The sequence below is a fragment of the Triticum aestivum genome, chromosome 2B (genome assembly GCF_018294505.1).
Source record: "Triticum aestivum cultivar Chinese Spring chromosome 2B, IWGSC CS RefSeq v2.1, whole genome shotgun sequence".
NCBI classification, from domain to species: Eukaryota; Viridiplantae; Streptophyta; class Magnoliopsida; order Poales; family Poaceae; genus Triticum; species Triticum aestivum.
The window spans coordinates 265,071,656-265,084,032 of record NC_057798.1 but is presented as its reverse complement, the minus strand read 5'-3'; the positions used below and the strand labels follow the sequence as shown (position 1 = coordinate 265,084,032).

General features: G+C 43.0%; 2 protein-coding genes across 3 annotated transcripts; one reads left to right on the top strand and one right to left on the bottom strand.

The window, feature by feature from the left end:
* Positions 1-359: 359 nt before the first annotated feature.
* LOC123044695 (uncharacterized) lies at positions 360-5,394 on the bottom strand. Of its 2 annotated transcripts, none has more exons than XM_044467524.1 (3): positions 4,734-5,394; positions 3,975-4,043; positions 360-1,279 (listed from the first exon to the last, which is right to left on the bottom strand). In XM_044467524.1, exons 1-3 carry the CDS (start codon positions 5,346-5,348, stop codon positions 1,250-1,252), a joined length of 714 nt encoding a protein of 237 aa, XP_044323459.1. In that variant the 5' UTR covers positions 5,349-5,394; the 3' UTR covers positions 360-1,249. The 2 variants fall into 2 exon arrangements, with proteins under 2 accessions (XP_044323459.1, XP_044323460.1); XM_044467525.1 differs by having other exon boundaries at positions 4,759-5,391.
* Positions 1,119-3,642, top strand: LOC123044696 (uncharacterized). The gene is made up of 2 exons (XM_044467526.1): positions 1,119-1,315; positions 2,233-3,642. Exons 1-2 carry the CDS (start codon positions 1,228-1,230, stop codon positions 2,847-2,849), a joined length of 705 nt encoding a protein of 234 aa, XP_044323461.1. The 5' UTR covers positions 1,119-1,227; the 3' UTR covers positions 2,850-3,642.
* Positions 5,395-12,377: the final 6,983 nt, after the last annotated feature.

Below are 12,377 nucleotides of genomic sequence, written 5' to 3'. Positions count from 1 at the left end.
ATTAGTACAGTCTGGAGGAATAAGTGATTTGCATAGTTCTAAATCATCGATTTGAGCAATTAAATATGTGTTATATGTCATAAAAAGTATATCACTATATTTCTACACGGATGTAATTTCTAAATATATATTTTTTGTCACATATAATACATATTTAGATAGTTAAATCGTCATCTAGAATTACACGAATGACTTATTCACCGAGACGGAGGTAGTACTATTAATTAAACAACGCGCGCTGGTCGAGCGAACACGCCGCGTTTTCCGAGACCTCGTGCACTGTGATTGAGCAGAAATGCTCTGCTTGGAGTAAACCGCGTCGTGATTCATGCACATATGTGCGCTCGAAAATAAGTAGGTAATAAAAGACAGATAATATTTTTTAATACAGTACAACAAGTGTTTATATACATACGCATACATTCATCCCTATCTCTATGAGCATCTTCGAAAGACTGAGCCAGCATATCATCTTAAAATTTACGAAGTCACCGTAGGCACCTCGTCATCGACGGGAACGTCTCCCTCCGTTCACTTTTGTAAGGCGCGGAAGGAGATTTCCGACAGCCCCAAAAATCGCTAATGGACAACAATACCCTTCGATCAATTTGAAATTCAAAAACCATCGGGATCGCTTCGCCAAGTGCGTCGCCTCCCAGCGCGTCGCCGGCTCACCGCACACCTCGCCGCCCAGCTTCTCCCTTCCCACCTCGCCCAGATTCTCCTCGCCAGGATCTCCTCCCTTCCCACCTCGCCCAGATTCTCCTCCGCCCAGGATCTCCTCCTCCCTGCCCAGCTTCCTGCTCATCCAGGAACCTCGCTGCCGGCCCCAGGAGGGCACCTCGCCGGCCGCCGGCCCCAGCAGCACTTCGCCGGCAAGCTTAAGCTCGCCCAGAACCACCTCCCTTCTTCCCCGTGTCGCCAGAAGGTCCAGCTCGCCGGGGGCCAGGGGAGAAGATCAGGAGCTCCTCTCATGCGTGACCACCTCCAGGCTCGGTGCTCCTTGCCGGCTTGTCCCCTGGCAACAGTAGCAGATCCTCAACTGTAGCTCCTTCCCTTCGATAGCAGATCCTCAACAGAAGAAACAACAGCAGATCATTGGCCCTCAATAGAAGCAACAGCAGCAGATCCTCAATATCAACAGTAGCAAATCACTGGCCCTCAACAGAAGCAACGGCAGCAGATCCTCAACAGCAATAGCAGCAAATCGTTGGCCCAATTGCAAGCATGGTAGTCCTAGACCTCAATTTCACTCCACCCGAAGAAGGCAACGAAGAACCTGAAGAAGAAGGCAACAATGCTGGTCAAAATTCAGGTACTCCGATCTTGCATCAAATTATGCCTCAGAGAAGTAACAGAGAAGGGATTGCTAAGATTGAATAGTGCATATGAGGAAGCTTCATTTTGTTCACATGTTATTCAACACTACTACGCTATGGAGTAGTAAAGTGGCTAAATCAAATGAAATGGATATCACAGTTTTCTCTATGGAAGGCTGAAAAAGATTACTCCACTAGAATGGAGTAATTAACATTTTAGTGGAGTAAGCAAATTTGGTGTTGCCTTTCTTTCTTTCTGTATGGAGTAATTAAAATTACAACAAAGAAATGTCATGGTACACAAGGCATACTAGAAAGAAGGAGATAACACAAGCAACATTAGTTTCAGCAAGCAACATTTACATTTATATTTTCAGCAAACAAGCAACATTTATATTTTCAACAAGCAACAGAGGTCTCCTGGACAACTACGGGGGTATTTCAGTTTTTGCCTCATTTGCTTATAGGCAAACTGAACAAACTCCGCAAGAACCATTGTGTACATCAAACAACATATACTCTGACATCATGTATGTGTGTAAATAAACATATACTCTGACAGCTAGGAATGGAAAAGAAACTGCTGCAAGAACAGCGGTGTACCTCAAAATATTTTCATACTACTCCAAATTAAAAAGAAAAAGCAATGCAAAAACAAATTATGGAGTAATTTGCTTGCTTGCCTGCAATAGAGGTCAATCATGGAGTATAAAGTTTAGTTTATATTTACAAATTTAGTTTACATTTATATTTTCAGCAACCAGCATTTATGTTTATATTTACAGCAAGCAAAGCAAGCAATACTCCTATCCCATGGAATTTAATGCTATTGTTGGCCTCTTGTTTACATTTCCAGCAACCAATTTGTAATATTCTTGCAATAATTAATTTTATTATTCTATTGCTATTGTAGGAGTACAAAGGCAAAGGAATTGGCTCACTGATGCACAGAGATATGCCGCTTACATGTCCTTGGAAACCCTCCATAAGAGTAGAGGAGGCAAGTTCAAGAGAACTGATAAGAAGGATGTGGCTGCAATATTTGGAGCACATGTTCGAGTTATTCAAAGAATATGGGAGACGGCAATGAAACAGAAAGGCCTTGGTCAGGAGGTGGATGTTTCAAACAAAAGAAAGGAAAATTGTGGAAGAAAATCTTATGATGATATCCTATCTCTCATTCCGACAATTCCCTTGAACAAGAGGTCAACTATTCGATCTCTAGCCAAGGCACTGGGTGTAAGCCCTACTACACTATACAAGAAGTTCAAGTTGAACAAGATAAGGAAACACTCCAACAGGGTTAAGCCGGGACTGACAAAGAAAAATAAGAGAGATAGGGTGGATTTTTGCCTCTCTATGCTAGATGAGGCAACATTAGGAGATGTAAGCCCAAGTTTCAGGAGTATGCATAATATTGTTCACATCGATGAGAAATGGTTCTCCATGACCAAGAAAAAAAGAACTACTATCTGCTGCCTGACGAAGAGGACCCGAAAAGACCTGTCAAAAACTCTATTGGAAAAGTGATGTTTCTCACAGCGGTAGCAAGACCACGGTTTGATGAAGATGGGAACATGACATTCTCCGGAAAAATTGGGGTATGGCCATTCGTGAGAGTGACTGCAGCAGCAAAAAGAAGCAAGAATAGGGAAAAGGGGACATTGGAAACAAAGCCTGTCATAGTGACGAGGGATGTGATGAGAGAGTACATTATACAGAAGGTTGTGCCAGCGATTCAAGCATTGTGGCCTGCAGATGATGATGGACGACCCATTTTTATCCAGCAAGATAACGCGAGAACACATATCCTACCTAATGATCAAGCATTCGCAGAAGCTGTGGACGAAAGTGGCCTGGACATTAGAATAATGTATCAGCCTCCAAATTCTCCGGACATGAACGCCCTGGACCTTGGGTTCTTCAGCTCTATTCAGTCGCTAACAGACTGCAAAAGTCCAAAAACTATTCCAAAGCTGATTAAAGGTGTTCAAGAGGAGTTCGATGGATATGAAGTTTCAAAACTGAACAGAGTATTATAACTCTGCAGACTTGCATGGTTGAAGTAATGAAGAATGGTGGAGCCAATAAATACAAAATCCCGCACATGAACAAGGATAGGCTAGAAAGGCTACAACTGCTACCGCCCAGGATCTCAGTTCCTCCTGAAGTGTATGCAATGGCACTAGAGATGCTTGGACGCTGATCCTACTCCAGTTTGTTGTGTATTCTACTCCAGTTTGTTGGGAGTACTTGTGTATTCCGTGTTTACAAGAAAAGGAGTATGTGTTTATGTGTGAACTTGGAGTATATTCTTTACTTGTTTTCTAGGAGTATATATTCTCTTCAGCAAAGAATATCCAGATGTACTCCTAGATGCAAACAGAGATGCCAAGCTCTTTTAATGAATATTAAACTGAATTTTTACTCCAAAAATAGGAGTAGCATGCTTGCTTAACTGAATTTTTTAGATTCAATGTACTGTCGACGAACTACTCCAGAAAAATTCATGTTGATCAACTCTTTCTGTTGGGTTAAATTATGGAGTATTTCTAACGAGGTCGCATATTTGGCACATGATATTTAAATTATGGAGTATTTCTTTCAGTTGAGTAAATAGAAGGGCAACTATTCCAACTGCAGTAAGTAGATTACCTGAACTTTGGCCGGTTCATGCCCATTCCAAAAGATATACTCCACCACATCTGCACCATACCTGTTAATCTGCAAGGCAAATTAGGTGGATAGGATTAGGTGGTGAACACTAAAGTGGCCTGGACATTATTTGCCTCTTCTTGATTTCCATCCACACACACAATCTTTCTCCTTCACTTTTTTTTCTCCAAAACAGAGGCAGAGTTGTTTTCTATTTTTTGCAGAAGCAGAGCTTGTTGTTGCTTACAAGTTTGTACTACTCCATAATTGTTACTCCCCTGAATCATCATCATTGTTTGTTGCTTTCAGAAGGCACTTAATTTGATAACTGTCTCATCTTAGTACACACACATTTGACACATACATGCAAAGCTAGCTACTCCCGTGAATCTTTTGCACATACTCCAAACTTAATTTTGATGGAGTATCATGATTGGCATGCGTTTCCTCTAAATTTGTTGCACATATCATGCATGCTTATCTACTCGTGGTACTGTATATATCATGTATGCATGTACAGTTGTACAGTTGGTCACAACTCGATCGTAGGTGTCGATCAGTGCATGCTATGCGCGTGTGGGAGGCCGGCATGTCACTGCCGTTGTAGTACTAGGAGCCACACCATTTGAGAGATCCCTCCATCCATCATGCTTGTGAATCTGATGCTCTGAATCATATCACTGACCAGATGCATTTAACTGAAGGTGAGGTGAGAAGAGCAGAATACAGACTACAGAGGATGAACCAGATGCATTTAACTGAAGCGGCTACAGTAAATCCTCGCCTCGAAGACGAGCTTCCTGCTCTGCTCTGTGATGGTTGTAGGCCTTGAAGAAGGGCCCATCCACCCCTCCCCCTCCCAGCCCCCCGCCGGTGATGCTGAGGTGGTGAAGTAACCGACGAGGAGGAGGAAGAGGAGCGGGAGGGAGACGGCGATGTGGGCATCGCCTGAAGAAGCAGATCCAGGCAGACGACCGACAGCAACAGCTCCGGGTAGGCAACCGGCAACAGAAGCTCTGGGCAGGCGACAGGCAGTAACAGCTCCGTCGTGCCGTCTTGATAGTCGCCGCAGCAGATCGAGGACCGCCACTGCAGATCGGAGGGCCGGAGGGGGGGAAATCGCATTTTTAACAATGGAGCTGGTGTTGGAGAGCGCCGGCGACGCACGCGAGGGAGAGGGTGCCGACGACGCGGGCGAGCGAGGAGCTCGGGGAGAGGCGGCGCGGGCGAGAGAGGTGCAAGGGAGAGGACGCCGGCGCCGGTGATGCGGGCGAGCGTGAGAGAGGGAGGGATGCGGGCGAGCGTGTGAGGGAAGGGATGCAGATGTTTCGCTACCGTGTCCCCGGCCGACACGGGGGTAAAAATGGAAAACATCCTTTTCGTGCGCGAGCGAGCAAGTGTGCACACGATTTCGCTCCGTGTCTTACAAAAGTGAACGGAGGGAGTACTATTAATTGAACAATGCGCGCTGGTCCATACGAGCGAACACGCCGCGTTTTCCGAGACCTCGTGCACTGTGATTGAGCAGAAATGCTCTGCTTGGAGTAAACCGCGTCGTGATTCATGCACATATGTGCGCTCGAAAATAAGTAGGTAATAAAAGACAGATAATATTTTTTAATACAGTACAAACGCAAGCGTTCATATACATGCGCATACATTCATCCCTATCTCTATGAGCATCTTCGAAAGACTGAGCCGGCATATCATCTTAAAATTTACAAAGTCACCGTAGGCACCTCGTCATCGACGGGAACGTCTCCTCCCACTGAATGTGCATCGTCGGAAATCTTGAAATAAATTCGAGAGTATGGAAGAATAGTGTGGATGGACAAAAGGAAGAACAAATTAAGAATGCCGAAACGGGAGGAAATCCGAAAACAAATTAAGTATTCTAAACTAGACAAAATGCCCTCGATCTCTACTATCAATCCGCCCGTGCCTTCAACTTCCTTTGATATATTGATATGTCTCTAACGTATCTATATTTTTTTATTGTTTCATGCTATTATATTATTAATCTTATATGCTTTATATGCAATTTTATATTAATTCTAAAACTAACCTATAAACTCAGTGCCCGTGTCAATTCCTGTTTTTACCTATTTTATTGTTTTGCAGAAAAACAGTATCAAACAAAGTCCAAACAAAATGAAGTTTTACGGTGATTTTTTCTAGACTGGAAGGGACCCTATAAAATTCGGGAGGAGGCCAGAAGATGTACGGGAGAGCCACAAGCTCACACGGCACACCCCGAGGTGGGTGCCACCTGAGCTTGTGGACCTCACGTGCCTTCTTTGACCTAATTCCACTTCTGTAAATTTCCATAAATCCCAAAACCACCAGAGAGACACACGAAACAATTATTCCGCCGCTGCAAGCTTCTGTTCTTTCGTGATCCCATCTCGATGCATTTTCCGGTATTTTGTCGGAGGGGGATCGATCATAGAGGGCATCTAGATCAACCTTGCCGCACCTCCGATGATGTATGAGTAGTTTACCACAGGCCTACGGGTCCATAGTGATTAGCTAAATGGCTTCTTCCCTCTCTTTGATCTTCAATGCAATGTTCTCCTCAGAGTTCTATTCTATGTAATTTTCTTTTGCAGTGTCTTTGTTGGGATCCGATGAATTGTGGGTTTATGATTGGATTATTCATTGAAAGTAATTGAGTCTTTCTTAACTTTGTTATGTATGATTGTTATAGCTATGTAATACTTTCCGATCTATGGGTTTTCTTTGGCCAAGTTGATTTGTAGATCTTTAATGGAAGTGGTGCATAGTAGTAGGTTCAAGCTTGCGGTGTCCTCACACAGTGATAGAATGGATAGAGAGGCAAGTATTGTGTTGTTGCTACTATGGAGAAAATGAAGGATTTTAATCATATTGCTTGGTTTTATTCTGTATACATTATGTCATCTTGCTTAAAGCATTACTCTATTTTTCATGAACTTAATATCACAGATGCATGCTGGATAGGGGTCGATTGATGGAGTAATAGTAGTAGATGCAGGCATGAGTCGGTCTACTTGTCACGGATATAATGCCTATGTACATGATCATGTCATGAATAACATCATAACTATGCGCTTTTCTATCAATTGTCCAACGGTAATTTGTCTACCCACCATATGCTATTTTTATGAGAGAGAAGCCTCTAGTGAAAACTATGGCCCCCCGGGTCTATTTTAATCATATTACAAAAACCAAAAATACCTTGCTCCAGTTTTATTACTTTTATTTTACTTTGTGATTTATCTATCTACTAGTATCAGATTTAATCATTGCAATTAATGAGTACAAGGGGATTGATAACCCTCTTGCCCGCGTTCAGTGCAAGTATTTGCTCCTGTGTGTTTAGGTACTACTAAGGTTGTTTGCGTGACTCTCCTATTGGTTCGATAACCTTGGTTCTCTACTGAGGGAAATACTATCCGCTACTATATTGCTTCACCCTTCCTCTTCGAGGAAAATCCCAATGTAGCTCACAAATATAAGAAAGAGTTCCTGGCGCCATTGCCGGGGAGACTTCATCAAACTCTCATGGTCCCTTCATACACATTATCATTTACTTGCTTGACAGCAATGAAGAGATGAAAGAGCTTGTGAAGATAATGGGCAAAATCGATGTGCTCTATAGGACGATTGTCTCTTTATTTGCAGTGTATGTAGCACTCGTGATGTATTCAGTGGCTATGACATGAGCACTTTGCTGAAACTAGTAATGAATGAAACTTGTGTAGCAGGTTGGGCGTAGTGTTGTGAACATCTAATGATTTCTATTAACAGAAATCGGGGGCTATCCCCTTTTGCTCATAAATAAATAAATAGCAGAGGCCCTTTTGGTAATAAATAAATAAATTAGAAGATGCCCTGTCGGGTCAGCTTTGTTCCCATTCGAAGACGTCGAGCAAATTGCAGTCCAACGGCAAACTATGTCATCAAATTCAAGTTTCACAGCCAAATATGAGTACAACTAAACAACAATGTCATCATGTTTTACTCGCATACAATCACCAAACTCAAATCAACATACATAACAAGTGACTTCTCACAGCAAAATACTAAACAACATGTTCATCAGGTTTCAGTTGTCATAGCAAGCACAATTTCACATAGTAGATAAAAAATGTCTCCTGACAGGCAAATACGACAAAAGCAATCTAATCATCATCCGCAGCGGCAACATCAACATCTTCACCATGTGTATCAGTCTGAATCGTAATTCCCCAGAGTGTCATCTTCTTCTTCATCCTCAATGTCCTCGAACGTTGGCTTCTTGATCAACTCTTGTATGTCCACAGCACGACAGGCAATCTTTTTGCCAACGTCATTGACATGATGGTTCTCAAAGATATTAGGAGCATCTATGGAATCTTGTACATTAGAGCTGTGTAAGCATCATCTTGTTGTGCAACTTCATTAAACGAATTCCTCTGCTCAAATCTTTGCAATACTCTCCAGTCATCGCTACGTGCAAATGTGTCTTCCAAGAAAAATATCTGTGTTGCTTGATTTGCCAAAATAAAAGGCTCGTTGGTCTGGCACGCCGCCTTGACATTGATGGATTTGAAATAATCATCAGCTCTGGGTTTTGCGATCCTAGAAAACAGGTTATACCAATGACAGCACAATAGAACCACACACCGATGATCCTCGAAACTGGAGATATAGTGCAACTGAACAATGTCTGTTATGTTAGCATACATTTTAGTTGTCTCTCTGCCATACGTATCCGTGCTCATGATGGCAATGTTTTGTGTCTTCCCGCCTTCATCGCGTGTAAGGGTGTTGTAGCGCACATCTCCAACAACGCAAGATTCATAATGTCTTACCCGAGTATCAGGACCCATTGCTAGTGCGTAAAGGGCATCATCAACTGCCTACCCATCCTCCCGCATCTTCTTAACCTATGTTTAGAAAATAGACAAGCTGATCAGCTTATGTACTCAATATATTAAAAAAACTGACAATGCAATTCAATAGCTTACATGGCTCTTGAACCATTTCGCAAATCCTGCCATAACCAGTTTGTCAATGTTTCTTGGATTTTGCGGTAGTAACTCGTTTTTGTAGATGCTTCACAACATAGTGATCGCGTCAAACATCTAAATATATAAGAATGTGCTGCAAGTTTAGTAGATTACGATGTATAAGCTGCAGTACTTAGCACTTACTTGATATAAGGCAGTATCTCAGGACAGTTATTCAACACATACCAAACCATTTTGTCCAAATCTTTAGGTTTGTCCTCTTGTCGCCTCTTCCTTGTAACTCAAACAGAATAATCGAAAACATTGAGCCCAGGATTGTCTTCACCCACCTCTTTGCTAAGCTGATCGACTGTTTCAATGTGTTTTTAGCAGAATGTCAACGCTTCTGTAGCAATGTAGGCCTCTGCAATGGAACCCTCAGGTCTAGCTCTGTTCCTGACATAGCCCTTGAAAGTGCCTAGCTGCCTTTCAATAGGGTACATCCAGCCATACTGTACTGGACCTCTAAGTAGTGCCTCATCAGGTAGATGAACAGCCAAATGCACCATCACATCAAAGAAGGCTGGAGGATATATCTTCTCAAGGTCGCATAGGATAGTTGGTATCTTGTCTCTAAGACGCTCCAAAGCATCTATCCTGATATTTCTACTGCAGAGTTCCTTGAAGAATTGTCCCAACTCTGCAACTGCTATGTATAAGTCGGGGCGGCCCAATCCTCTAAGGATAACAGGTAAAACCCTTTGAAGTAGGACGTGGCAGTCATGAGTTTTCAACCCTTGTACCTTGTTTCCATCTGCACTGACTCTCCTTTCAGGGTTGGAAGCAAATCCATGTGGGAATCCCACACATGACAGGACCTCGCAGAATTCTTTTCTTTTTACCTTGTCCAAGACGTACATAGCTGGTGCCATATCCCGTGGTTTACCTTCATCTTGCACCTACAAATCCTTTCTGATACCCAGATGTGTCAAATAAATCCTAGATTTTAAGGTATCTTTCGTCTTGCCTTCAATATTAAGAAGTGTGCCGACAATGCTGGCACATATATTTTTTTAGATGTGCATCACATCAAGATTATGCCGCAGATCCAAATCTTTCCGGTACTCCAAGTCCCACAAAGTGGACCTGCGGGTAAACAATAATCTCTCTTCTGCCTTGCCACGCTTCCTTTTCCCGCTACCATTACCAGGATGGTTTCCTGGTGTAATATGCATGACCTTCTCTAATTCCACTTGCAACTCATTGGCGGTGAACCTCCTTGGCGCATCACGGTTTTCATGCTTTGCATTGAACACATGTCTTCAGTATTTTGTAGGACGCGGCTTGTCCTTGGCAAGGAAACGGCGGTGTCCAATGTAACAGATCTTGCTAAGTATTGCGTATGACAGCGGATTCCTGTCACAGCGAACACATGCATTGTAACCACGTGTCGTTCGCCCTGACATAGTGCCCAAAGCTGGATAATCATGGATGCACCAAATTATAACAGCACACAAAAAGAAATCAGCTGGTGGGCTACTATATAGGTCTGGAGTGAGAACACCCTTCCATAGCTGTTGAAGTTCCTCCACAAGAGGCTCCATGAATAAATCAAAATCCTTTCCAGGACTTTTTGGACCTGGGATGAGCAAGGCCATCATGTAGTTTGATTCTTTGGTGCAGACATTTGGAGGCATGTTGTAAGGGATAATAAGCACTGGCCACATGCTATATGTGGCGCTCTGGTGGCCAAATGGGTTAAATCCATCTGAAGCTAAGCCAAGTCTAATGTTTCTCAGGTCAACAACAAACTTTTTGTGTTTCTGATTGAAGCTTTGCCACTCACTACCATGAGATGGATGGCTCATTACATTCTGATCTCTGTACTCTTGGTTCCTAGAATGCCACAATACATCCTCTCTTGTTTCAGCATCATGAAACAACCTGCAATCTTGGTGTAATTGGAAAATGTCTCAGAACATTATGAGTAACCCTCTTCACAGCATCGCCATCTTTCCATCTTGATGATTTGCATTTTGGGCATTCACTTAAGTTGGCATAATCCTTCCGGAACAGAACACAATTATTCTTACAAACATGGATCATATCATATCCAATTCCAACTGCACGAAGGAAATTCTTCATTTTACTGTAGGTGTGTGGTAGCTCAGACGCATCTAGGAAAGATTTGCGGAAAGCAGCCAACATCACATCGAATGATTTGTTGGTCATCCACTCAGATGTCTTCACCTGAAGAAAGGTGACCATAGCTGAGAATACTGATAACTTATTTCTTGGGGTGACATCCATGTTGCATTATTCCAACATGCGGGCCCACAGTTTCTCTTCTGCGGGTGAAATTTCACAAAATGCACGAGCATTTCGTAGCATTGTTTCAATGTTGGTCAAACTCACTGGCTCTGCCACCACCACCTCCTCCTCCTCTTCCACCTGAGCATCAGGCAGATCAAGATGGTGATCTGCTGCTTCCACGTAGTCAGTAACGTTGACATTCACAGCTTCACCATGATGAACCCACCTAGTATATGTGACCGACATACCATACAAGTGTAGATGATTTTGCACAGTTGACTGGGGTCTTGTAACTGAATCCATACAACTGCTACACGGGCAGAGCACATCTGATTTTGGACCACCGTACTCAGCTCTGATAAAGCTCATGAAGTTTTCAACCCCCTTGACATATGCAACAGAGAATCTTCGAGCAGAAGTTATCCAAGTCCTGTCCATCTATTAGACATACAAATTAGTTCTTCTACTAGATATTACAGGAAAAACATATTTTTTTATGAAGTCCAGAAAAAAATACCTAGGTCGATGTCTAAAGCTATGGCAAGATATTTGGACGAGTAGATATAAGTAACGAGATATATGTAAAAGCTAATTCAGCAAACAGATTTGAGTGCTAAATTATGGCAGGCTATTTCAGCAGGCAATGAGGCCGAGCACACAACCATCGAACTATCGAAGGCCATCCAGCAACAAAGATCGAGTATAAAACGGTGTACAACTATTTCACCTAATAGATTGGTACTGGACCATGGCAATCTACGTCACAATACATATATGGCAGGATATTTTAGCAACTAATCGGGTTTGGCATGCCATCTCAGCTAAGCAGATTGAGTGCAGAACAGGGCAAGGAATCTTCTTAAGCAGAGCATATCAACTGTAAACTACTTCGGCAAACAGTGAGATTAACAGCGTCTATCAGCTAACATTCAGCGCTACACCGACATGCACGGGGCCTCAGTCTAGAATGCGCGTACCGTGGGAGAAGCTGACCGTCGTGCGTCTCCACACGAACATCGCCAGCGGTGGCGACGCTGACCGTCGTGCGCCTCCACAAGAACGTCGCCACCGATGGCGGTGCGGCTAGAGGACGGCCGTCTATGAGAGTGTACTGTGG